This window comes from Eulemur rufifrons, chromosome 1, assembly GCF_041146395.1.
Source record: "Eulemur rufifrons isolate Redbay chromosome 1, OSU_ERuf_1, whole genome shotgun sequence".
NCBI classification, from domain to species: Eukaryota; Metazoa; Chordata; class Mammalia; order Primates; family Lemuridae; genus Eulemur; species Eulemur rufifrons.
In genome coordinates this window covers 46,879,614-46,906,557 of record NC_090983.1, presented here as the reverse complement: position 1 = coordinate 46,906,557, position 26,944 = coordinate 46,879,614, and the positions used below count along the sequence as shown (strand labels likewise).

Here is a 26,944-nt window from a genome sequence, read left to right as displayed (position 1 = left end):
GTCTACATGCTGACATATGGGTGTGACCTAAAAGGACCAGGCAAAGTCACCAAAAAAATCTAATTTAGCACCAAAGGACTAATATATGAACTAATAATAATTACATAGGATGGCAACCCTTGACTCCTGGAATCTTGCATACAATTATAGCATCATTTATATGTTAATTCATTGCTGGAGTTAGTAGAGATGGCCTTTCTATGAGCATCTTTTATTACAAAAACCTTTGAAATTTTGTAATAACACATTATATGTTAAATCTTTTGAAACTAATACAAATAATAACAAGAATTAGTCACACTTAGTGACTAATTACTATGTATATTAAGTACTGTTCATAGCACTCTCCATGTATTAACTCATTTAATTTGAACAATAACTTTATGTGATAGATACTATTACCCTCAATTTACAGATCAGAGGACTAAGGCATAGAAAGCTTAAGTAACTTTTCCAAGGTCACACCACTAGTAAGTGACACAACAGGGATTTGACATCAGACAATTTGGCCATAGAGACTGCACTATTATTCATTATACTCCATTTCTATATATGAAGCCTAATAAAAATAGCCCTATGAGAATTTTTTTATTTTGAAAATCAGTTTGCCAGTAGAACCAATATGAAATTGAATGAGTTAGGAAGGAATATATTTATTTATGTTGACAACTATTAGATCGTTAAAATCATGTTCAGATACAGTGACACAATCTAGGGAATGTGCTTAAGACAAAAACATCACAAGAGTCTGAATACTATAAAAAAAAGGCAAAAAAATCTCCAAAATATTCAACCGTTTATAATGAGTTAATTTAACACTTAAGAGTTATTCTACATAAACCTTAGAGGGACTAATTCTTTGCATGTGACAAATCTTATTTTTAGAAGCAAACTCCTTGCTATGGCTCCAAACAGAATGATTCTGTCTAGAAATGTTAAATTGGGTGCTAATGTCTTATTTCCCTTTCCAAAGAGTGATAAGAAAGATTTGTCAACTAGGTGTTTGTATATTTACCTATCAACCAATATTATCTATGAAATGTTGAGTATATTATTGGGTCTTCAATTCAGAGTTGTTTTTTTTTTTTTCTTGAAAAGTTTTTTTTACATAAGTAATACAGATATCATAGTCAATCTGATAAAGTGTCAATATTATCCAAATAATATCTATGTTATTATGAGTCTAGTTAATGGTACAATGAACAAAAAACCCTATAAATCAGTTTTTAAAATTGTGAAACAGATAGCAAAGAATTATCATATTTACAGTTGCATAAAAGCTACAGATTTTTAAAACTATAATCATAAACACAACTGGTATTGCTTCAAGTTTATGCATCTGATTATCATTCTTTCCTTATCCTTTACAAAACTTCCTAATTCATGCCCAGTGTAAACAGAGAGCAATAGAATCTGAAGCTCCTACAAGTTTTATCAGCGGATCACTAGAACACACTGGAGTGGGACACCAGCTGTCATGAGTACTGACACACTGTTTCTGTTGGATTTAGAAATATGTCACAATGTGTCTCCATAGAAATCTATGTAACTCATTTTTTTTTTAAACTCCAAAATCTTAGCAAATGACATTTCTTAAACATTATTTACCAAATCACTTTGCTTTATTGAATATTATATATAGAACCTTTCTTGATCAATCTCTCCAGCTTGTATCTAGAAACCAAACCATTAGGTGATTTCTTATCACTTCCTATCAATAGTTCTTCTAGGGTCAGGCAGAGATGCTTTGGGCTACAGTTCTTCAAGGAATGTCATCTTGTCTCTCATCAAAATGACATAGCATCTTGGGGTTACCTTATCCTATCCTTAAATCTTTTCTGTAAATTTCTCAGAAAGTGTTCCTCTAGCCACTGTTTGAACAGGTTCAGGCATAGGAAACTCACCAATGTACAATATTCCATTTTCAAACAATTTTGCCAGTGAGAGAATTGTTTTTTTGAAGTACCTAAAGAAACTGTTTCTATTGTTCTCCTCATATACTCCTCTATGTAATTCTAAGTGCAATGACTTAAAATTACCATTTTATAAGATAATTATCACAACTACCATATCAGCTTCCACTGAAAAAAAAATTGAACCCACACGAATAAATGAGCTATGTAAAAACTCTTGGAACACAGATGACTTCCACTGGAAATTTTAAATTATTGTTAAGTCTGAAATAAATCAGCATGCTGTAACATTTAGAAGCAGTTAAATAATGGAACTCAATTCAAATAATGGTGAGGCCAAACTAATTTAAAAAAAAAATCAGGTTATAACTGAAAGATCTATGTATCTTTTAGCCCCACATTGCAAAGTGACAATACTTGCCGTGAGAAATAAATAAGAATTAAATATGTTCAGGTAAAGAGAAAAATATTACTATACTCATACTACACTTTAACAATACCCTTCATTCTGCAAAGGTCTTTTTAATCCTTGCCACAGTACAATTAACAATAGAACATTGTAAATAACACATTCAGCAGAACACTTCATAATGCTGGTGCGTAAGAACAGGTGTAATATCTGTGGTATCTATTATTGTCATTATTTATGTAATCGAGTTTTGAAGCAAGGACTCATTTACAATGCAGCCACCCTCATATACTCATAAGCTCTGGTTTGGGACTGTGCAGCATATTGATGTAGATAGTTTGTGGGCATGACTCTCCCAATTGCTTTGCTTAACTTGCATACTTGTAAGATAGTTTCCCAAATGTAGCCTATTATTCCTTTTGTCTACCTCTAAGTATAAAGTTCTAAAGTAATCTCCTACCTCATGTTCTTGATTCTCAATACTTGTATAATATTGCTACCTGGATTTACTTCCCTCAATTAAATTCCTTCCTGAAAAAGAATATTTTACTTACCATACTTTCTTCCTTACCAGTTGTTGTCTCCTCATCAAAAAAATATTAAGCGTTTCTGAAAAACAGCCCTGCCAATGCTCCATGTTATTGCATCACTTCCCTCCCTAACACTAGTAGTTCTTGGAAAAGGTTAAAGCCTTTCACTTTGGTGGAAGTGCAGACCCCGCTGCTTTTCCTGACCTTATCTGTCTTTTGCTGTTCCCTGCTCATCTCCATGCGACACAAATAATTCACACACTTACCAACTTTTTAAACTCAAATAGCCACCCTTCAAACAAAAAAAAATCTTCCTTAAAGGAATATAATAAGTTTTAATCTACATATCAATCTAGCACTGTAACACATTGATTTCCCTAATTTTAAAAATGGTTATTAAATTTAGGTCCCTTGCCTTGGTTCTAATGTTTGGATGCCAGTGAACAATCTTTGCACACTCCAATGTATTGCAAACAATGGTTTCCAATGCCTACTATGAATAAAACACCTATACTGTCATCACCAAATTATGAGATATTAAAATTAGTATCTTTTATTCATTCTGAAAATAATGTTTGTTTTTATAAAATATCTCCCCAATCACAGATAAATTAATCAATGAGTAGCTATTAAAATTATCAGTAAATGTGCAAAAGAGAATCATAGCATAATTATGCCATATGACCAATATATCTTCCATCAGTGCTTTCCTAGATACACAATACAATCTAAGAATTAAGAATTATAGATGCAAATATATGCACATTAGGTAAGTATAGGGTAGTACACTATGATTTGCCAGTACTTATAATTGGATTCCTCCTTTTGCTTTCCTATGCCAGATCCTGAGAGGTGGATGTTATATTAACATTAATGATTATTACATAGACGTGGACAAAATAGAGCCTACTTATACGTATCACAAATATTTAAAAATTTTAGTTCCCAAATATGTGGCTAAAAACTAACAAAAAATTTAACAACATGAACCGTAAGATGCATTAATAGTGTGACCTACCCATCAAAGCCCTGGAGGTCACACTCCTTAAGCAGTGACACAGCATGCCCTTCATATTCCGTTACTATTTAAAAAAACACAAAGTGAAAGTTTTAAATAATGATCTATACTTTTTTAACTTGGTTTGGCAAAATAACATGATACACATATGGTCAAGTCATAAAACAACATTTATTCTTGAATATTTATATTTTAATCATGGAAAAGAGGATTAAGTGTTAGTTGCCTGATGTGTTTTATAGCTTTATGTAAAAGAGGGTCATATATTTGTTCCAACTGCATAAGTCATTTGGGGATATCCCACACATAGTGGTTAGAGAATTTATCTTGGTGCCTGTCTGTTTAGTATTCCCTAAATAAGACATATTTCCTTTAAGTCAGAGGCTTAGGAGCAGCAGTATTTTGAAAATAAGGCATATTAGCTGGCATCAAACAGTCGATATTAAATCGCTTTGGCAACCTTACATGAATAAATTAGTTGAAAGGTTAGCGTAAGATTTACAAACCAGAAGAATGTGTATCTGGAACTGCTAGACTAAAAAGAGGAGGACTTGGATGGTAAAACATGAAGTAAAGCCAACACCAATGATAAGAGACCCAGCCCCGAGAAGAGTGGCACGGAAGCCCACCAGAGCCCGGATCCTCTGAGGAAATGAATCTGTCATTCCCTATTGCTGTCTCCACCGTCACTGATGCCCTATGCAGTATTGTAAATGCCAGTGAAGACAGGATAAATGGGCACACTGCAGATGGCACCAAGCATCACAACCACATTTTGCATTTTCCAGGGCAGCTCTGCCAGAAGAGGCAGCCCAGCTGTATCCACCCATCAAAGATTTCTGCTGACTGACATGACATTGCAGATGGATTTTTTGTGTAAGAATGTGCATCATTATATGCAAGATTACATTAATCTTTCATGCCTGTCTGTCCCTGGTGCCAGCATGGTTCAAGCTTTTCCTACAATGTTTTTAGATATTGTTAAAAATTATTAGTCTTGGTGTCTAAAAGAATCATTCTGTATCCAGCAGTGTTACATTGTAATTCTCCCATAGCTTACTCAAAATGCTGTTAACATTCACATGAATAAAACCTCTCTATATTAAATTCTAATAAAAAAAAAGCTATAAAACTAGATATAAAATGTTAATATTAATAAAGTTGAAAGGTTAAGTTATAAAAGATTTGTGCTCATCATTTATAACTACAGCAGGTAGTTGCAACCTTAAAATGCAAAATAATAAAGTGCCTTACACATACACATTAAAAATAATTAAGGATATTATGAAGAAATATTTATGCTGAGAATAGGTTTACCAAGTCTTGCTTTTATAACAAAGCTTACTTTAGTAAAGTTTTTCAAATTCAATACAAATGAGCTTTAAAATTATGTTATGGCCTAATTCTCTTTTTATTCAAAAAATTGAATTAGTGTATTTTTCCCTTGATTTTATGGGTGGAATTTGACTATACACTAATACAAACTGTCCAACAATAGTAATTTTTTAAGTAACATTGTAAACGTTAAATAAAATCAAGTATCTGGACAGAGAAAAAGAAGATGAAAGAAACCCACATCTATAAAATATATCAGTAGAGTGAATTAAATGAATAAAATTTTTGGCCTCAGGGAGATTACACTCTAGAGATAGACAATGTATAGTAATTAAAAAATGAATATATAATATGAAGTAGTAATAAGTGATTACAAAGATAAATAATGTAAGACAAAAGATAAAGAGTGATCTGGACTACTATTTAGGTACAGTTGAAAGAACCAAGTATGTATTTAGACAGGCTATTATGGGCCCTGGAATCAGAGAGTTAGATTCAAATCATCTCATTCCAAATAAACATACGGAGAGGACTGCAAGACAAATGCAATTTCAAAAAATGTAACTAGCTTTTTCTTTCCTCTACTTTCCTTTTCCCTGTGAGAGCACCACTCTGTGCCCTTTTCTATATAGGAGATTCAGAGACCACAGTTTACAGGTGTTTGAACACTATTTCCACTACTGGCATCCTTCCTCCCCTTCAGTGCAAATATAACCTCCTTAAGACAAGACTAGAGGAAAATAATATCTTGAGGTTGATACTTCATGTTGAAGAAGAAATAGACTGAAACAAAATCAGATGAGATTTGATTTGGACATAAGGAAAATATTTCGTGGTCTGGTGATAAAATTCTTTCAGGATAGGATGCTGATAGGATGCTGAGATGTCATTTTCTTTCCTATAGTCACTTCGAACTTAGTTCAAAACAGAATTCAAGATGTCCACCTTCAAATATATTGTTCTAGTGTGTTCCATCATCCACTCCAAGACACGAAAATGACTTCTTAGATTCTCCCTCTCTTCCACTCTCCGTAACCACACAAGGCCCAAGGCCAGTTGTTCCTGTCCTTAAATTATACCACAGCATCCCTCCATTTCTCACGGCCAATTCCCTAGATCTGGTCACTAATCATCTTTCTGTATAGAGAGTCTCCTTAATCTCAAAATCCAAAACCTGAAATGCTCCAAAATCTATTTTCTGAGCACCAACATGATACTCAAAGGAAATGCTCATTGGAGCATTTTGGATTTCAGATTTTTGAATTAGGGATACTCAACTGGTAAGCATAACATAAATATTCCAAAACCCAAAAACATCTGAAATCTGAGACAGTTCTGGTCCCAAGCATTTCAGATAAGGGATACTCAAACTGTACTAATACACCTTTTTTCCTGTTTCTCTCCAACCTCTCTTCCACTCTAGCCATAATGACCTTTTTCAAATACATATTTAATCATATCACTTTCCTGCATAAACCCCATTCATGACTCTTCATTGTCCCCAGGTGTAAAGTTCCAACTTCCTAAATCACAGCTAAGTGTTGGGCACAGGACTGGCCATATTAAGAGGTAAAAAAAAAAAAATCTTTCACCCAGAATTATTTCTCTCTAGCTGCATATGATGCATGAACATTTACTATGCAGATTTTTATTAAAATGCAGGTGAAATTCAGGAAGGAGTAATGCCTCAGGCTACCAGAATCTTGTGGGACACAGTTTTATCAGATTACCTAGCTTTCTTCTGGGTGGGATCTGGAATGGTAAGAGGTATTTACAAGAAATGGAAGACTTCAAGTAGAGCCCAAAATAGCCAAAGAGAAACAATACAAAGAGACTTGGTAAAGGGTCAAAAGTTAGAAGCATGATCCTAGGTGAAAGAAGAGCAAAGTGACAACAAACCCCACTTTCTTACAATTCTTCCCTGGAGGTAAAATTATCTGGTGTCTAGGCCTTAAGCTGGCAGAGATCAAAGTTGCATTCAGATAAGCTTCTCTGACCATGATACTGATAACGACCTTGAATAGTTCTAGCAGCTCTGTTAATACAAAGAGTGACAGAAGCAGAGGGATGTGCCTATAAGGAACAAGAGAGATCAAGGGCAGACAGGAAATCTGTCTTCAAATACCTCAATGACTCTTATATACTAGATAGGACAGATTTTGTATTACTACAAAAGGTAAGATTAACTCTAGTAGATAAAAATTACAAGGAAGGAAACATCAGCTCACAAGTTCTCTGAACTGTGCAGTTTATGCCTAGCACAAAGGCACTTGGGCAAAGAGACAGGGTAGATTTGCCATCTAGCCAGTGCTCCTGATCAACAAGCCAGGTGACCTTGGGCTCAATCAGCCAGGAAGAAAGGACACCTTTTTGGAAGTCAACACTGAGGAGGTGCCTCTTCTAATCTACACAAAGGCACAGTGACTCTAAACTCAAGGTAAGAATGCTGGACAGTACTGTCCAGAAACAACATACTCTGCCACTAACTTAGGTGGCCAAGCCAAGGATGAGTGGTTACCCACAAGGAGTCCCACACCCCTGTATTCCACCCACATGGAAGAAACTGAATTACATGGCCTCTAATGTGCTGTTCAGTCTAATTTCTCTGTTGCCTTTACTTTTTCACTCCGTTGTTCTAAGAATTATCCTATGAATCTATGATCTTTAAAAATACCTCTCATACCTTTAATGGTACAATCTCTAAAGTTTGTTTTATTTTAGGAACAAGAGAAAGAATATCATATGCCAACATAGGCTTATCATTCATGCTCTTCTTTGATTAGTGCACCAACACGGTATTAGGAAAAATAACTCAATTCTTTCTAGTTTCTTCCGGAAGTGTTTCTGATGCTATTAGTAAATAAGATACTACATTGGTGGTGGTAGCAGAAGGGGGATGTGATTTTAGCTCAACTATTTCAAAAGATGTTGATCTATATTCAGAAGTATTCAGACATTCAGCACAAGCTAAAATGAAAGATGTATATTTTTATTAATGTAGTAAGATCCATTTTTAAAAGAAATTTATTAAAAAATTACAGTACTTTAGAATGCATATTTCTAGCTATAATTTTTCAAGTCATGCCTCATATTTACACAGCACTATTTCCTAATGAATTCATCATCATATAGTATTTTGTAATTCATTTCCATTTGGACACACCAATGCACATAAGGAAACATTAAAACAATGGTCTCACTGAATATGCAGAAGATGTATACCCTTTTTGCTTTCCTCTTTAATGTATTTTTTCTTTCAAATAAAGCATGAATTGAATCTTATTACATAATTTTATGAAAACGAAACTAAGAGCATTATGACCATATTTCTATAGCACTTTATAATATACAAAGTAGTTTCAAATATGTTATCTTATTTGAACCTCTAAACAACACGGTAAGGTAGGCAGGAAGACTAAAACTTTTCAAATATCTGGATGTTTATTCAGCCCTTCACACAAAATAGGAAATATTTTTATATAAACATTTAGCCAATATACATACTAAGATTGTTTTATAAACAAAGGATGTAATTTATAATTTTGCCTGTAGGAGGAGTGTTAGGCAGCTAATAATTAGCTATTCTGCACAACTACGTAAGCAAATTCTAATTTTGCTTTATGTAATATTCTATTGTTTTCATGTTAAACTAAATATAATACTTACCATTTACAAATTTAGGGGGGAAAACCCTAGAACATATTTTTTTCCAACATAATTGTTTTACAAAGGAAAGCACATTTTGATGATTTTTCTCTGCCCCTCTGCCTCTCTTTCTAATCCTTATTCTGCTGGTGGAGTCATTCTTGCCAAATCAGATTACAACACTATGATAAAAAATTTTACCAACTGTGAATCAATGCATGATGAATAAGCTGCTGAGTGTAGCGTAAAGACTCATCCATAATGTGGACTAAAACTTCCTATAGTATACATTGTTGAGAGCCTTCCCAGAAGCCATTTTGCCCTTCATAACATAATCCAGATTCAGTTCCAGCATCTTCAGCCTTCAGGACAAGGGGGTCTGACCTCAGCCCCTGGGAAGGGTCATGATGGTGAAGAGAATGATTGTTCTAGGTTGGGCATAGATACTATACTAGTACAGTCAACTGAAAGGAAATAAATTTTAATCTATCTTCAAAATTAAAGCATGTTGGATCTCTCTCTCACATACACCTTTCCCCACTAGATATGAATAAGAAAGGATACAATTCACTGACAGGTGTTTAATGATAGGATAAGATTTCATGAAGTCAAAACTCAGGAAGGTAGAGCAAAGTCATGGAACAAACGTCCCAGGATATTACAGGTATAATATTCTCTCTCTCTCTCGCCCAACTTGTTCATGACCACTAGCCTGCCTGCCTTCCCTCACTTTTTGCCTTCTCTGCCTCTTAAAAACTGTGTAGTTCAAATGCTTTCTTTGAGCCTCCTGATCAAAATTAATACCACCTCTGAGATGCCATAGTTCTTTTATGTATGTCCCAATTATAATAGTTTTAAATATCCATTTGAATCCCTAATAACCTAAAAGTCACTCAAAAGCAGGTATGATAGCTTATTCATCTTGCATTCTGCACAATGTTTAACACAGAGCAAGCATTCCACATGAGAGTCTTAAACTGAACAGTAGATAGTAATGTCCATTTCAAACTGTTTTGTAGTATTCACATATTAAATCAATGACACAAAATAGTTATTGAGTTTGCCGATAACTTTATTCAGTTTTTAATTGTCTCACCCTAATACAAATCTCAAACTTTTCCTTCAGCCAATCTGAAATTCTTCAGTAGAAAGGAACAACAGATCTGAATTTTCTCCCTTCCCTGTAAATTGCCTCTAACTAAGCCAAAAGTCACAAACATGGAAGGTTAACTTCTTCACTACAACATTATTTTAATTCAGAAATTCCTCTTGAGTTTTTCATGGTAGTTTCTCTTGAATCTCTATGGTAGTAGATGCTTTTTGGGGTGGCTGCCCTTCCCACAAAGCTTGCCCTCTTTTTTTTTTGAGGGGGGGGATTCCTTCTACCCCAATCCATCAAGTCAGGAGGTGTCGGCTTCAATGACCTCATTTACATTGTGAGACCCATCTCCCTTCGCTCCAGCTGAGCAGAGCCAGGTCACTCTGAATCCCTTCCCCAGGAATCTAGGAGATTCCAATTGCATTCTGGGTTTGTCTCCTGAGTAGCCTTGTTTTATAACATTCTTCATTGATTAAAATTTTTCACTATGTGTTAGTGAAGCTACATAGATATAAAGCTAGAAAAGTTGTAATTCTTGATAGCATCAACTCCTCTTCTCAGTCCCCTGCCACAGGAAAATAAAAGTCTCAAGGAAACAAAGAAATTGGTCACCAAATTAAAAATAAAAAGGCTACTATTAACCCTCTTTCTATTAATTTTAGCATTAACAAATTTCTATTTTCCTTGGCACAACCCTAAGCACATTTCTTAGTTTAGACAATGAATTTAAGCTTCTGGCTTTTCTAAACCATCTATAACCAGCAGCTAATTGCTTAGTTTTGACCTAACCAGCAGGGGTCAGAATCAGAACAAAAACAACCTAGGGAGAGATTCTATGGAAAGACATCAACTATAAAAGTGAGCAAAAATCAATTCCTTGCCAAACTGCAGAAATAATGTGTAAATAGCAAACATCTCAATGAAGATATCGAAAAGTGTACAGCTCCCTTTAAAAACAATTGTTTTTTAAAAAAATAGTCTGAAAAAGATCTAAAGAGAAAATGTTTATATTTTAGTAAAAATAATACAATAAAAAAGAAAGTGAAATTATTAAATTACAACCCTGGAGCTGGCTGCAGTAGGTTATAGAAGACATAAAAAAGATTTAGACATTACAAGTAGCTTCCCAAGTTTCAGCAGAGAATAAATTCAGGTTATCTTGCTTCCATGAGTGTGCTTTTTAAATGGCAAAATTATATTATGAAAATGACTTACTTGTTACATCAGTCTTTATTCCTGCAAGCTTCAACAGAGGTTCAACCTTCTCATCATAGACCTGGATAGCTTCTTTTTTGTGACTTTGGGGATTAAGGAGTATTTTTAATGACTTTGGTCTGTTTGAAAAACCTAAGAAGAAAATGTAAAGACAAAGTTATAAAGTCTCTGTCAGCATTTTTTTCTTTCCCTTTAAAATGACACACAAGTCTGTTAGAATGTTGTACACATTTAAATAGTACTTGTGATTTTTATTTGAAATTTTTGCATGAGTATTCCTGAATATGATATTTTAAAACATTTATGTTTTCCTAGCAGTTAAATAGGCATATCCCTCTTAAAATAACTCATGAGTTGTAAAAAAATTAATTTATGAAGGAAGATGTTAAAAAAAGGCAACTTTGTGAATATTAGGCAATGCTTACATATATTTACCAAATCACAGATAATTTATCAAATGTTCCTTTAGCATTTGTTTCTGCAAAAAAGCAATGGACTGTGACAAATAGAAGGTACGTTTCCTCTCCTTCGCTAAATGTGCTCATTATTGGAATTGGGCACCCCAGTGACCCCAGGGCTACCAACGCCTGACCTGCTGATGAGTCCAGGGCAGAACGGAGTGAGCAGGGATGGGTCAGTGTCAGCACCCAGAGCGATGCATGCTGGTAGCTAAAAAGAGGGCTTGGGTCAGAGTTCAAGCCTGAAAAGGGGACAGGGGAGAAAGAACTCCTCTGGGAATTGGGAAAGCAACGCCTCTCCTCAGGGATTCGATGATAGTGCTGCCTCACAGTTGGGGCTGAGATTTGATACTACAATTTTCTGGGTTTGCAAGATGCTTATCACTTAGAACCCAGTTGGAGCAGGTGCAAAGCAAATTTTCTGTTGTTAGGAAGGGGCAGGAGGGACAGAGGAGCCAAAAGAAAGCTGACAACCATTTCTTTTATGGTAAGCTGCTCTCAGAGGGCCACATTTCAAGATTTAAAAAGCAGTTACTAACATCCATTTTTAATAAAACCATTACTACAGGTAAGTAAAAATTGTCCACTACATGAAAGTGTTTCATCCGTCAAGTAGAGACAATATTTCATGTCTCATCATATTTAACACAATAAAATATCTCAGCAGCACATACTATTTTGAATTCAGGGAGAGTTTTGGATGAGGAAGAGATGGGCCCATGGTGAACTACTTAAACATTCCCAATAATCGTGCTCAATGCCTTGCTTTTTCCAATTCCCACATTCGAGTGAGTGCCCAGGTTCACAAGGCAGTAGCTATTTGCTTCCATGCCTTCTACCCTCTCTCGCTGCTGTCCTCTGACTCGGTGTCACCACTTGGGCACCTTTGCTGCCCTTCCCTTCCATGGCTTCCTCTGCCATCACAGCTATAATCAGTGCCGCACTGTTCAAAAGCAGCTGTGGCTCATTGCTGCCTGCAGAGCAAGCCCTAACCCCTTAAGATGACATTCAGAGCCCTCCCTCTCCCAGTCCAAACTGATCTCCTCTCCTCTCTCTGTCACACACATTTGAGAAACATTTATTCAGCATTTGTGCTAGGCACTGGGAAGAAGGGCAAAGTGATTAAGATGTGGTTCATGCTTTAAAGGAGGAAAACATCCACAAATATAAACACAAGACAGTATAGACTTGTTAACAGAGACATGCAAAGCATGACAGGACTGTATGAGAGGAGGGTGGTTAATTCTTAGTAGGGATCTGGAAAGGGCTGCAAGAAAGGAGTATTTGAGTGAGGCTCTTGCTTATGCTGTTTTCACAACCGAAAATTCCCTCCTTTGTTACCTGTCATCCCACCCCTCAGGCAAACAGCAAGGATAGAAATTTTAGACAGTGAGACCAGCCTGGGAAATGCACGAAGCCATGAAACTGCAGAGTTTTTATGTTCCATTTCAACTTTCTCATCATGGTCTGGACCCACTGTATTTTTGCCAAATACCAAATCTGACAGGACTTCCTTTGTTCAGGCAGTTTTTCCTTTCTGTTCTACATCATCCTCATTTTTGTCAAAATGTTATTCAAATCTCACTTCAAATACCACTTCCTCACTGAAGCCTTTCCAAATCACCAACAGAATTCACCTCTCTGGATTTTCTGCTCCCACCTTACTCTAGGTACCTCTATTATCTATTTTTATACCATTTATACAAAAAGCCTCTGATGAAAGTCTTGGGATTTCCACTGGCCAACACTGAGACAACACAAAATGGAATAACAACAGTTATATGTTATACAACATTGAATTTTCTATACATTCAGTTACATGAATAATATGGACACTAAAAAAACAAAGGACAAGTAGGGAACATTCTGTCATATGGTAGAATAATAGTTAATAAATATGGGGGAATTAGAGTGAGAAAATCACAGTTTTTAGCCATTATAATAATTACTGATTCAGGTAAGAATCACCAATGGATGCTAAAACCATCCAGTGATGGTCAGTTGGGGACAAAATATTTATATATTCTTAAACCCTGTCCCTTAACATTACTATAATTACAAAGGGTAACATCCTTTAGTGGGAACTAAAGAGATGACAACTAAATTCAATGTCTGATTCTAGATTTTTAAAAAGAAAACCACTGTAGAGGACAGTACTGCTGTCCTTTAGCCAAGAAGAACTAAGCAGTAAACCTAGGACTTACTTTTACTATTAATAAAACATGACAGGACCGAGAAACTTGCTTAAAGCCAAAGGCAAAAATCAGATTAAATATCCAGATTAATTACTTTCCTTGGTAAATTTATCAGAATACTGTGTTTCATTTCTCAAGCAGAGGCAGTCCCAGTAAAGATGATGTTATCATAAAAATCAACTTTTATTTCTCCTTCTTCCTGTACTCATTCATTTATTCACAAATGATTGCCTGCTTGCTATGTGCCAGGCAGGGTTCTAGAACCTGAGGCTCTATCAGTGTGAAATAAAATTCTCTGCCCTTATGAAGCTTCCATTCTAATGAAAGGAGAAAGAAATCAGAGAATTTAGAGTATGTCAAGTGGTGATACGTTCTAAAGACAAAAATAAAGATCAGTAGTGACAGAGAGGGAAGGCAAGGATGGGAGTGACCCCCTGGCCAGGGAAGGCCAGATTTCCTAGAGCCTTGTCAGCGTATACAGGGAATTTGGCTTTTGTTGAATAAGAGAACAGGCATGGTGGATTCTGAGCAAAGCAGTCACATAACCTTACGTGTTAAAAAGAACACTCTGGCTGCTATGTGGAAAGTAGGGCCAAGGGCTGACAAACATAAGAACCATGCAATATTCCAGAGGAGAATGAGTGTGCCTAGACGGAATGATTACAGCGGAGGTTATAAGAAAAATTAGGCTGGGCGCAGTGGCTCACACCAGTAATCCTACCACTATGGGAGGCCAAGATGGGAGGATTACTTGAGCCCAGGAGTTCGAGACTGGCCTGAGCAAAATAGTAAGACATCACGTCTACAATGAGATAGAAAAATTAGCCAGGTGTGGTGGCACATGGCTATAGTCTTAGTTATTCAGGAGGCTGAGGCAGAAGGATTGCTTGAGCCCAGAAGTTTGAGGTTGCAGTGAGCTATGATGATGCCACTGCACTCTAGCCTGGGTGACAGAGAGAGATCCTGTATAAAAAAAATGAAAGAGCAGGAGAGGGAGAACAGGGGAGGGAGAGCAGGGCAGGGAAGAGAAAGGAAGGGAAAATAAAAGAAAAGGTTAGATTCTAAGATATATTTTGAGGGTAGAGCTGGCAGAATTTATTGAATGTTTGAATAAAGTATGCGAAAGAAGAGCCAAGGAGTACTCAAATGTGTAGCTGGATAAGGGGAAAGGGAGGACTTATGATGGGTAAGAACTAGCGAAAAAGTGGTAGAATTAATAAATCGTGGTCTCAGTGGGGTTTAAGGATTTAGGAGTTGAGGGAGCAGATCAGGTAAGCTAGGAAGACAGAAGGCAACAAACAGGTGGAGAGTAGGATGCTTAAAACTGAGATTGAGAAAGTTATTAGGAATGACAATAACAAAATCTAATGAATTGGCTCATTCATTAGAATCATCTGAAATGCTTCTTAAAATGAAGATTCTGGGCCCCGGCCCCAGCCCCAGAGTTTTGAGCTCAGTGGTCTGGCTGGGGCCTGAGAATTCATATTTATTTATAACAAGCTCCCAAATGCTGATAATGTTGGTCTGGACACACTCTGAACATCACTGCTCTAGAAGTATGATTATGGAGGATGTGAATGAAATAAAGTGAGTGCAGGTCAAGATCCATGAAGGACAGGAGACCAAAAACTGAGAGAACACCTATAAAAACACATAAAATTATAACAGGAGTAGTGTCCCAAGAGAGTGACAGTGAGATAAGAGCTTTAGTCTTCAAGAAGTAAAGAAAACAGATTGAGCTTCAATGCTGAGAATTTTTGAGATAAGAAGGAGAGAAAATGGTCTCAAAATAGCCATGAGATGGACGGAAGATATTAAGACATTGACAACACCTTCAGGACAGTGGTATGAGATATACAGCAGAGAAAACTGTCACCACTTGAGAGGACTGCAGCAGAAGCCATGAGCCTCTGGGAGAGCTTAGTCTCCACTAAAGCATGAAAGTGAGGGGAACATTTGGAAGAGGCTGAAAATACAGGAGACTGTGCTAATGATGGACCATTCATTTCAAAGGGCAGAACAAAATGGTATCTGGAGTTGAGGAGAATGGGGGATGTATCAAGTTAGGGGACACACAGAGCCTTAGAGGGATAGGGATCCAGGTGATGAAGGGCCTTATGCAGTGACAAGGTGTGGAAGAGATAAGGTTTGCCGAAGTTAGGGTTGGAGAGTAGGGCAGGGGGTAGGGGAGGTGGGTGTCTTGCCCCAAGCACACAGAGCTCTAAGAACTTGCCTTCCCAGCCATGTCAAAGCTAGGGGAGGAGCAATGTTGCCTGGAGCTGAAGGAGCTCCAAAGCCCCTTTCTCTCTCAGTCTGAGGCCCCAGGCTACGCTCTTCACCAAGTTACCTCAGTGCCAACGTTCTATATTTGAGAACCACATACTCGACTGTTTTCAGTACAGGTTAAAACATACATGAGATATAGAATTAAAAATCTCCTTATTCAACCCATTTCCTGATATCAAGTTTTCCTCTTGGGAAACAACCATGGATATCACTTTGAGAATCCTAGAAATATTCTATGCATTTAGACATGCATACATGTTCTGTAGCTTTTCACGTAGACAATAGCATCCCTACAACTATTCCGTATCTTGCTTTTTCCTTTTATTCTATTTTAAAGATGACTCCGTATCACTACATAGAATGCCATCTCACTCTACTTAAAAGTACCTAGTATTCTTTTGTATGAATGAAACACAATTTAATTAACCAGCCCCTAGGATGGATATTTAGGTTTTTTCCAATCATCCTTTATTTCAAATAACACTGCAATGAATGTTATTTTCTATCTATTTGATGCAAAATAAGCTGTAGGACAAAATTCTAGAAGTAGAGTCACTGGATCAAAGGATAAGCACTTTTGAGATTTTATCATATATTGTTAAATGACTCAGCATAGAAACAACTACAGAGTTGTGATCCAAAAAACTGGATAGCTGAGTAATAGTAACTGGTCTTAAATCTCGACTCTGCCATTTACCAACTGTGTGACTTTGGATTACTTGTCTAACTTTTCTTTATATCTGTGATAGGGGGCTAATCATAGTACTTTATACGTAAGATAATTGTGATGACTAAATAAGTAAATGTAAAGTACTTAGAAAAGTGCCTGAACCAGTAAGTATTCAGTAAGTTTACCTTGTATTACTACTGCCAACTTATACTCTACCAGGAACATAGATTGTTTTCTTAAACTTTCGTAAACATAAACCCAAGGTATTTTCAAACTTTCTGATCTTTGAAAAATGAGGTGAAAACATATCTCACTCTAATTTCAATTTCTATTTCTCTCATTATAAGGGAGCCTGAGAAACTTTGCAAATATTTAAGAGCTACTTTTATTTCTCCATGAACTGTCAGTTTATGTTATTTGCCGATTCTTCCTTCGTATTTTCTTTGTTATATTAATTATAGCAGTGCTTTATACTGTAAGAAAATTAACCTTATTTTTTCTGTGAATCACAAATATTTTTCCCAGTCTGTCATTTGCCTCTAATTTTATTTATGGTGTTTTCCCCATGCTGAGAGTTTTCACTTATATGTGCCTACAGTTGAAATTGTCAATCATTTCTTTTACAGCCCTAGGTTTTGTGTCATATTTAAAAATCCCCTTTTGAAACTTAAAAATCTGTTTTTCTTCTAATACATTTATGGTCTCAATTTCGTATTTTTCTTTAATCCTATCTGCAGTTTATTTTGATAAAAGGTATAAAACTGGGATTTGATTTCACTTTTATCTAGATGGCTACCTGTCCCAACGTCATTCATTGGATAATCCATCTTTCTCCATGGAGTTTAAATGCCACCTTTAGATGTACTAAGTTTCTGAATATATTTGTATCTCTTTCTGAACTGTCTAGTTTGAAATCTTCTTATCTATTCATATGCCAGTACCCTGTTTTAAATATTATAATTTTATACCATGATTTAATAGCTGGTAAGGATGGTCTCTCCTTTATTTCTTTTAAAGAATTTTTCACATCTATTTTTGCTTATTTTTACATATGATCTTTAAAAATAAGTTTGTCTAAGCTTAAAGAATTTTCCTTGTATTTTATTGAGATTGCACTAAATAAAAGTTATCTTAAGGATAAATAACACTTTTATGGTATTCAATCTTTCTGTACAGAAACATGGTATATTTTCCCATATAATTAGGTTTCCTGTGTCCCTCAGTAGCATATTAAACACTTTTTAGATAAATGTTGAACAATTCTAGGTTTATCATCTTTTCTGTTGCTGTTGCTAATGTCTTTTTCCTTGATTCATCTTATTAACCATGTGTATCAAAACTATTGATTTCTATACATAATCCTTTCCTTAATTCTCTTACTGTTCATTGTAGGTTTTCCCTTTATTCTCTTGGATTTTCCAGGTTTACGATTATTTTATCTGCAAATAAGGATCATTTTACTTTCTCCTTTCCAATTGTCATTTTCTTCTCTAGTCTACCTGCATTGGTCAGTCCCACCAGAAGAATGGGACTAACAGTGCTGATGAAGGACATTCCTGTCAGTTCTAGAATCCAGTGAGAATACCTCAAATGTTTCTCCATGTAGACTTTTAAATTGAGATAACATATCCATCCATTCTTATTTTATTAAGAGCTGCTTGACATTAATAAGTATGACTGATCTGTAGTTTTCCTTTTTTGAACTTGCACTGTTAGATGTTTTAACAATTTCATGCAAGCTCTACAAATAAAATCTGGAGTTTTCCTTTTTTTCCTATGGTCTAGAGTAATTTAAATACTATTAAAGTTTCCTATTTCTTACAGGTATGGTAGACATCCCTGTGAAAATATCAGAGTCTGGTACTTTTTTAGGAATACAAAAAACTTTGTTTCTTTCATGGTAATTGGTATGTTTAGATTTTCTATGTCTTCTGGGGTCAGTTTAGCCATTTTTATTTTCCTAGACAACATACTCATTCATTTCATCCTGCTACTAGGAGGCAGGCAAGGTTGCCTCCTGGGTTCTAGACGTAGTCCTTCTACTGAGTGGTAGTAGCAACACTATTTCCCCTAATAATCAGAACTAATCATCTTTGCTAGCATAGCATCTTTTTTTTTTTTTCCATTTGATGGGCCAGTTACATGGTTCAGTAATGTGGCCAGATTATTCTAAATGTCCAATTCAACTGAACAATTGTCACATTCCCATGTGAAATTATTCTTCCCTCATACTAAAGCCTCTATATCAGCAGAGTTCAAAGTTGCAGAGGTAGGAAGTAAAAATATTTTTTAATGGGTCATTGGATCTGAAGGTAAGAGATGACACTTCTACTTCCATTCCTTGATTCATAGACCTCTATGTTCTGTTTATGGAACTAAAAACTACTTTAATATTCCAAGGTTTTATCTCCCAGCTAGAATACAGTATGATACAATAGGAACATGGACTAAGACCAGTGAATTTCATGGTTGTCATTCAATTGCCTCACTTCCTCTCATGTGAATGAGCCCATTGATCAAAAGCAATATTGTATATGATGTCAATTTATTGAGCAAGGCCTTTAGTAAGGTCACCAATGGTAGTCCTGACAGAAATACGATAGGCAGGGAATGCAAATCCATACCTAGAGTAAGCCTGCCAAGCAGCAAGGGCAAACCACTGGCCTTCAGTGGACTGGGTCCAATGTAATCAACCTGCCACCAGGTAGTTGGCTGGTTGCTCTGGGATAGTGCCATATTCAGGGCTCAAGGTTGATCTGTTTGTAGTTAGAACACTTGGCAATGGTGCCAGTCCATTCAGCCGTGGTGAGCAGAAGTGCTTATCAAACCTATGTACTCCTCCCATCCCTGCACCGGTGCCACTTTGTTTATGCCTCCATTGCAAAGCCCTGGTATTGCTCTGCAACAATGCTGACTGACATCTGTAGAATCTGTAGAACATGACCTTCTTGCTCAATTCTTTACACTTTGTTTCCTCTGCTTGCAACATATTTTCTGTCAGATATCCATGTATTAATAGTTCTCTTTCCCCATTACTTTCAGCTCCACAGTCAACGAATCCTTTCTTGACCACTCTGTATTCAATAGCAAATATTTTCATGCATTGCCTGGTAGTACATCATCATTTGACATAATAAAAATATACTTATTTGATTTTTTTAATTCCCCCTCTGCCACTAGGATATAAGAGCCTTGAGGTCAAAAACTGATTCTGCTCTTTGCTACATTTACTAGTTCCTATAATAATGTCTGGCACAGATATTTCCAATAAATATACATACTGAATTATAATATTCTTTCCCTAAAAAAACAAAAATTAAAGAAAAAATAAGTCATAAAACTTCAATTTCAGTTGCATTAAAGAAAACAAAAGCTCAATATTGCCCAATAATCATTTAAGCAAAAAGCTTTCTCTTTAAATTGCTGTAACATAAAACAAGTCCAAAATTATAACCACTTATATTAATTCCTAAAATAAAACAAAAAAGCTAAGGAAAATACTTAATAAAGAACCAAAGATTTATGAAAGTAGGTCTTGTGATAGACATCTAAATCCTTTGGAAAAAAACATTTAGCAGGAAAAAACTAACAACCTCTTAATTACTGCCAGATTAAGCTTTAACAAAAAGAAAAAGTAATACAATACATATATCATACCTACTCCTTGTATCTACAAACTTAAAGTCAGTCGAAAAATCATATTTAAGAGCTGGTAAAATCTTTTCTAAATTAAGTTTCTAAATTAAATTTACATCAACATTGAAGATAAATAGTGACCCTTTTGCTCAGAACTTAAAATAAATCAGTTTGCCTTCCAGAAACAAATCAGTTATAATAAAAATCAGATAGTGGGCCTGAAAGAAACAGTCTTTAGTCTATGTGACACTAGTGTGTTTTGAAAAGCAACCTCATTGCTTTATTTGTGGCTTGGACTTATAACGTCCCTCAGCCCCATTGGGGCACTTCAGCTTCATCATCTCACAAGAGAAAGGAAAATGCAAAGAAGCAGGTGGCCCAGGGAACGGCACCGGTAAGGAAAGATGAAGCCAAGACAAAACTCACCAGTTGAAACTGCCAAGTGCTTAAATAAACCTATCTTCCATGAAAAAACTATAACCAAAGGAAAAGCATTTAGAGACTTTGAAAACTAAGTTAAGAAGAAGGGGGAAGAAAAGTTCTTTAGTTATTAAAAAAATAAATTGATAAAGAGGGGTCAGTTTAATTTTTTTTTATGAGAAAACAGACACACACACTCCAGCCCTCTCGACCAAACAATAAACACATTTCCATGTAACATAGAAATATAGCACACTGTAAGGACTTACATAAAATTACTAGCTACAAAAAACTCTATGAAAAACATTTTTAAAATGAGACAACACAAGGTATCAGGTAGTCATGACCTTCTCTCCTCTCATCCAATTATGACAAACTGTTTGATATGAAACCTATAGCGAGACACCTAAATCCCCTAAACTCCTTGAAAAAAATGAATTTCAAAGTGGTATTTATCATTTATTCATAACTTCACAACAGTGTAAGCATCTCCCCCAAATAGACAACCCAAGATTAAAATACAGATATGATTTGACACTAATATGCAAATGACTTGGTTCTAAGTCCTTTGGTAACTTCCCAATTCATACTCTAGAGTATAGACCTTTTTAGCACGCCAGTTTGCAATGAAGCAGCAATGTAAAACAGAATGGCCAACTGTTCCTCTGTTAGTAACAAATGTGCTAATATGTACTAGTTTAAACTTGATCTATCAGTGAGTCAATGAACCATGAAGGGTGGGGGTTAATCAGGGTGTTCTCCAAACAAAGGCTCATGAGAGCAGCAGGGACGCCACTCCCAGACTCACATCTGTGCTGTTTTGAGAGCAGCACGATGGAAATGGCATGGTGTTCATCAAAGTTAAGAGCCCAGAACCTTGTCATAATCTTGTGTATATGCACAACTCTTTTACACAGAAAAGCAACCAAATTGTTGCAAAGATAAAACCCAAACACAGGGAATAAAATCTTCAGTTAACCACAAGCCTCAGGGGCTATTAATATTAAACTACGCCCAGTTAATGTGTAACAGTGATGGTAAAAGCCTTTCATACATAAGATTTGACAACTTCCCAGTAGAGCTCAGAGTTGGAGATATTTTATGTCAGGCAATTTATATTAAAATGCATCAGTTCCACTTTATTGTCAACAAACGCTTATTGATGCAGATCTTTACACATACTGATGAAAATAATTTTAATGCCGTAGTCTACTTAAAGTAAAAACAAAGCCATATAAACTTCTAAATTCACATGCAGTCCACCAGTGTAAACATATCTCTATTTCTAATAGCTGAAACTGACTGAACAGCAATTAGTAGAAAATATCACCTGCTGCCAGAATAATCAGCTCAATACTTCAGAATTTAAACAATAAAGGAGCTGAGACTGTTTAGATAGAGCAAGAGTGAACAAGCACAGAGGAGACCAAAGATAAAATTCGGCCAAATATACCATCCATTTATCTTTATCATGATATAATAAATTCTTATTCATTTTGGAAGATGCTATAGATCTATTTAACTATATCACTTTTCCTAATTAAATCCAGACTGAAAAGAGATATATGTAACTAGCTTTAGGAAATATTCCTACTCAGAAGTACAGAATTAGTTAAAATAATTAGCATTTAAATATGATTAACTTCATAAGAACCCCAATTTGTGATGAAATAATTATACATTTAACCCTTCACAAACTATGAAACCATAAAATATTAGGGAGCAATTTCATGAATATGTTTTAATTTAATGATCTTATCAGTTAGAAAGCTTTTGCAAAGTAATTAAGTGTTACTTTTAAGAGAAGTTTTTAGTTATCTGCAGGGCCTCAAAACAAAGCAATGATTTTAGCATTCCAAGAACATATGTTCCATTATAAAAATAAAGAGTCTTAGAAAGATTTGTGTACAGTAATACATATTAAAGACCAATTACAGAAGATTTTTATTTTTCAACTGACAAAAAGAATTGCATAATTTACCATGTATAACACATTTTGAACTATATATACATTGTGGGAGGGCTAAATTGAGCTAATTAACATATGTATTACCTCACTTACTTATCATTTTGTGATAAGAACACATAAAATCCACTCTTAGCAATTTTCAAGTATATTGTTAAGTCAACTCACCATGTTGTACAATAGATCTATTGAACTTATCCTCTAACTGAAATTTTGTGTCCGTTGACCAACATCTTTCCAACCCCCCACACTATTCCCAGCCCCTGGTGACCACGATTCTACTCTCTACTTCTATGAGTCCAACTTTTTTACATTCTACATATAAGTGAGATCATGTGATATTTGTCTTTCTATACCTGGCTTATTTCACTCAGCATAACTTCCTCCAAGTTCATCCACACTGGTGAAAATGACAGAATTTCCCACTTTTGAAGGCTGAATAATATTCCATTGTGTATATTTTATCATTCGTCCATTGTTGGACACTTAGGTTGATTCCGTATCTTGGCTACTGTGCAGAACGCTGCAATAGACGTGGTAGTGCAGATATCACTTCAACACACTGATTTCATTTCCTTTGGCTATATCCCTAGTACTGAGATTGCTGGATGCTATTGTAGTTCTATTTTTAATGGTTTGAGGAACTTCTATACTGTTTTTCATAATGACTGTATGAATTTACATTCCCACCAACAGTGTACAAGGGTTCCTTTTTGTCCACATCCCTGCCAACACTTATCATCTTTCATCTTTTTGATAACAGGTATTATAACAGGTGTGAGATGATATCTCATTGTGGTTTTAATTTGCATTTCCCTGAAGATTAGTAATGTTGAGTATTTTTTCATCTACCTGTTGATCATTAGCATGTCTTCTCTGGAGAAATGTCTGTTCAGGTCCTTTGTCCATTTTAGAATCAGGTTATTTGTTTTCTTGCTATTGAATTGAGTTCCTTACATATTTTGAATATTAACTCCTTATCAGATGTGTGATTTGCAAATATTTTCTACAATTCCCTGAGTTATCTCTTCACGAAGTTAATTCCTTTCTTTGCTGTGCAGAAGCTTTTTGGTTTGATATAATCCCATGTATCTACTTCCACTTTTGTTATCTGTGCTTTTGGGTTCATATACAAAAATCATTACCCAGACTAATGGCATAGCTTTTCCTCTATGTTTTCTTCTAGTAGTTTTACAGTTTCAGGTCTTAACATTTTAATATTTAATCCATTTTGTCCCAGTCTATCTGGGACAAGGATAGAATTTGTAATAAATTGTGTTAGGACAACTGGATAACTATTTGAAAAAAGATGGGGCCAATACATTATACCACATACAAAATAAACCTCAAATAGATTAGAGATCTAAAATTAAACTATACAAGTACTAGAAGAAAACATGGGTGCATTTATCTATAAAGTGGGTATAAAGAGAGTCTTTCTTCCAGGACTCAAAAATCACATGCAATAAAGAAAAAGAGTACATTTAACTACATAGAAGGTTTCAAATTAAAACTTTGCATGAAAAAAATCACTAGGAAAAGTCAAGAGAAGTTGTACGTTGGGAGAAAATTATTTGTAATATGTATCATAGAAAAGGACCAATATCCATAAAATATAAAGAATTTGTAAAAATTGAAGGGAACAAAAGGCCAAAAGTATTATAGAAAATAGGCAAATAATATGAAGACAATTCACAAGATATCAAAAATAGCCTTTAGACACATGGAACTATGTTCAACTCTGCTCATTTTTTAAAACATAAATTAAAACCATACTGAGATCCATTTTCTACCTATTGCATTGGAAAAATTCTAAAGCATGAAAGTACAATCTGTTGTTGAGGCTGTGATGGAACAGATACTTTTATACATTGCTGGTAAATATGAAAAATGGTATAAATTCCATGGAAGGGGATTTGTCAATATCAAACCAACAACACATGCACTTAGCTTTATCCCAGAATTCCACTTCTAGAAATTTACCCTCAAGACATAATATGCACAAAATTATTAATTGATGTATTATTTGTAACCACAGATATTAGAAACTATCAAAATGTCTGCATATGGGAGAGTGTTAAATAAAATATGGTACAGACAACATAATAGAGTCTTACACAGCTGTTAAAAAAATAAAGAAGCTCTCTATGAAATGATATGGAGTTATTTCCAGGATGTGTTAAGTAAAAAAGCAAAATGGCAACAAATTTATCTTATATATTACTTTTAGCATAAGAAAGAAGGAAAATTAAAAAAATACATTTATCTGGTAATTTTTCAAAGAGGAATATAAGTAAGATAAACCAGAAACCAATGCAATTGGTTAACTGTAACAGGTGAGAAGGATGAGGTGAAAATGATATAGGAAAAAGTGTTTTTCTTTTGGAAACATGTTAATGTCCTACATATTCAAAAATACATATATAATGAAGTCAATGAAGATGGAGAGAAAAAAATGAAAGCTGAATACAAATAGAAACAAAGCCAACTGTATTTCAAATGAATAATATAAGTATCATGAAGGGAATAAAAGCTAATCCAAGTAATTTTTGAACACCATACTTGAAACATATACCTTTAGTCTAGGGGGCCAAATAAAAAGAACTGCCAATAAATCTTGAACCCATTTTGGTAGTTTTATTTTTCATAATGATATAGACACCACTGTTCTGAAACTAGTTTGTATGCATCACATGACTGAGCAAATGGGCAGATGTGTTGTTTGAAGCCATAGTTCTCACTATGGAAGAAGGGAGACACAATAGGGAGGAAAGAAATAGGAAGAACCCTGTAGGACTGGATGGAAATTAGAGAAATCAATATAAACTCATGTTTCCTAATCAATTTTTCCTAACTCTGCTACATGAGCCTAGAAGTTATGACATCCGAACAGCAATGATCATACCTAGTTTCCAGGTCTTGGTTTCCTAATACCACTGCCCAGCAGAAGAAACCATAACTCCTTAGAGAAATGGCTGATTCCAGGGCTGGTACAGGGAAGGTATGAGATAATCCTAGAATATCCTATTATGCCAAAAAGTGAAGAAATGCTCCTATATTAACGGAAATGGTTTGAAAAAAACACAGGAGCCAACTTTAAGGAACTTCTCAAAATGTCTTCACCTCTATACCTCAAAGGAAACTCAAATTCGTCTTATGTCAGAGGAAAACTCCTTATTGTTCTCCCTAAACCCCCTCCTTTATTTCAGTTCCAGGCCCTCAAATCCACCAGCATAAGAAATCTGAGTCATCATTCTCTTTCTCTTGATTCAGCTGATTTCATGATATAAACATTTTAATGTTCTTCTCTCATCTCCTGGGCCTGAGGCTCTAAAACTGTCAGATTAATTTCAATCATTACTTATGAACATGTCAGTCAACTACATGAGAATGGTATCATCTGTGTAACATGAATATGAGCAAAGCTTAGAGTTGTTTTAACTAAAAGTCAAATATATAATAGAACAATATTTTAGAACCAACCAGCACTCAAACATATAGAACACAGATTACATTTGTATTAACTGTAAATTATGTTATTGGCACCCATCACTTTTTGAGTTTTGATACATTTGATGCCCAATTACACAAGCAACCAAGGGATGAGTTAAAAGGATAGCACAATCTGACCAATATACCAAAGACAGCAGCTAGTAGATTTCACCAGATTTAAAATTAGATTCTCTTTGCAGCAACATTACTGACTATGGAACATGCCTCCTAACTTTTAAAGTGTCAGGAGAGCATGGTGGGTTAAGAACATGGACTGTAGGCCCAGATCGCCTGAGTCTGAATCCCAGTTCCACAACTTTCTAGTTATACGATCTTGAGCAAATTCTTCACTCTGTTTGTGTCTCGTTTCCCCCATCTGTAAAATGGTAATACTACTACCTGTCTCCAGGATGTTGTGAAATTAACACCTGTTGGTATATGTGAAACACTTGGTATGCTCCCTGATACACCAAGAAATCATGACAATGATGGTGATAATGATTAATTCTATTAGTATAAAATCCCTCTCACCCTCTCTTCTACAAGGTGATGCTTAAACTTAATCTTGAAGGGCTAATGGGTTTGAAGCTATGGGTTCTATCAAAGCTCAACAAAAACTTGGATAGCTATACAATAATAGTAAGAGTTACCCTTCAT

At 35.3% G+C, this 26,944-nt stretch overlaps 1 protein-coding gene across 1 annotated transcript in view; it reads right to left on the bottom strand.

Moving 5' to 3' along the window:
- CERKL (CERK like autophagy regulator) overlaps positions 1-26,944 on the bottom strand; it is a 98,868-nt gene that overhangs the window by 21,814 nt on the left and 50,110 nt on the right. The window contains exons 3-5 of the mRNA XM_069474289.1: positions 11,165-11,296; positions 3,871-3,934; positions 3,268-3,345 (exon numbers count right to left, since the gene is read on the bottom strand). Coding sequence (XP_069330390.1) covers positions 3,268-3,345; positions 3,871-3,934; positions 11,165-11,296 — 274 coding nt within the window. The remainder of the gene's footprint in view (positions 1-3,267; positions 3,346-3,870; positions 3,935-11,164; positions 11,297-26,944) is intronic.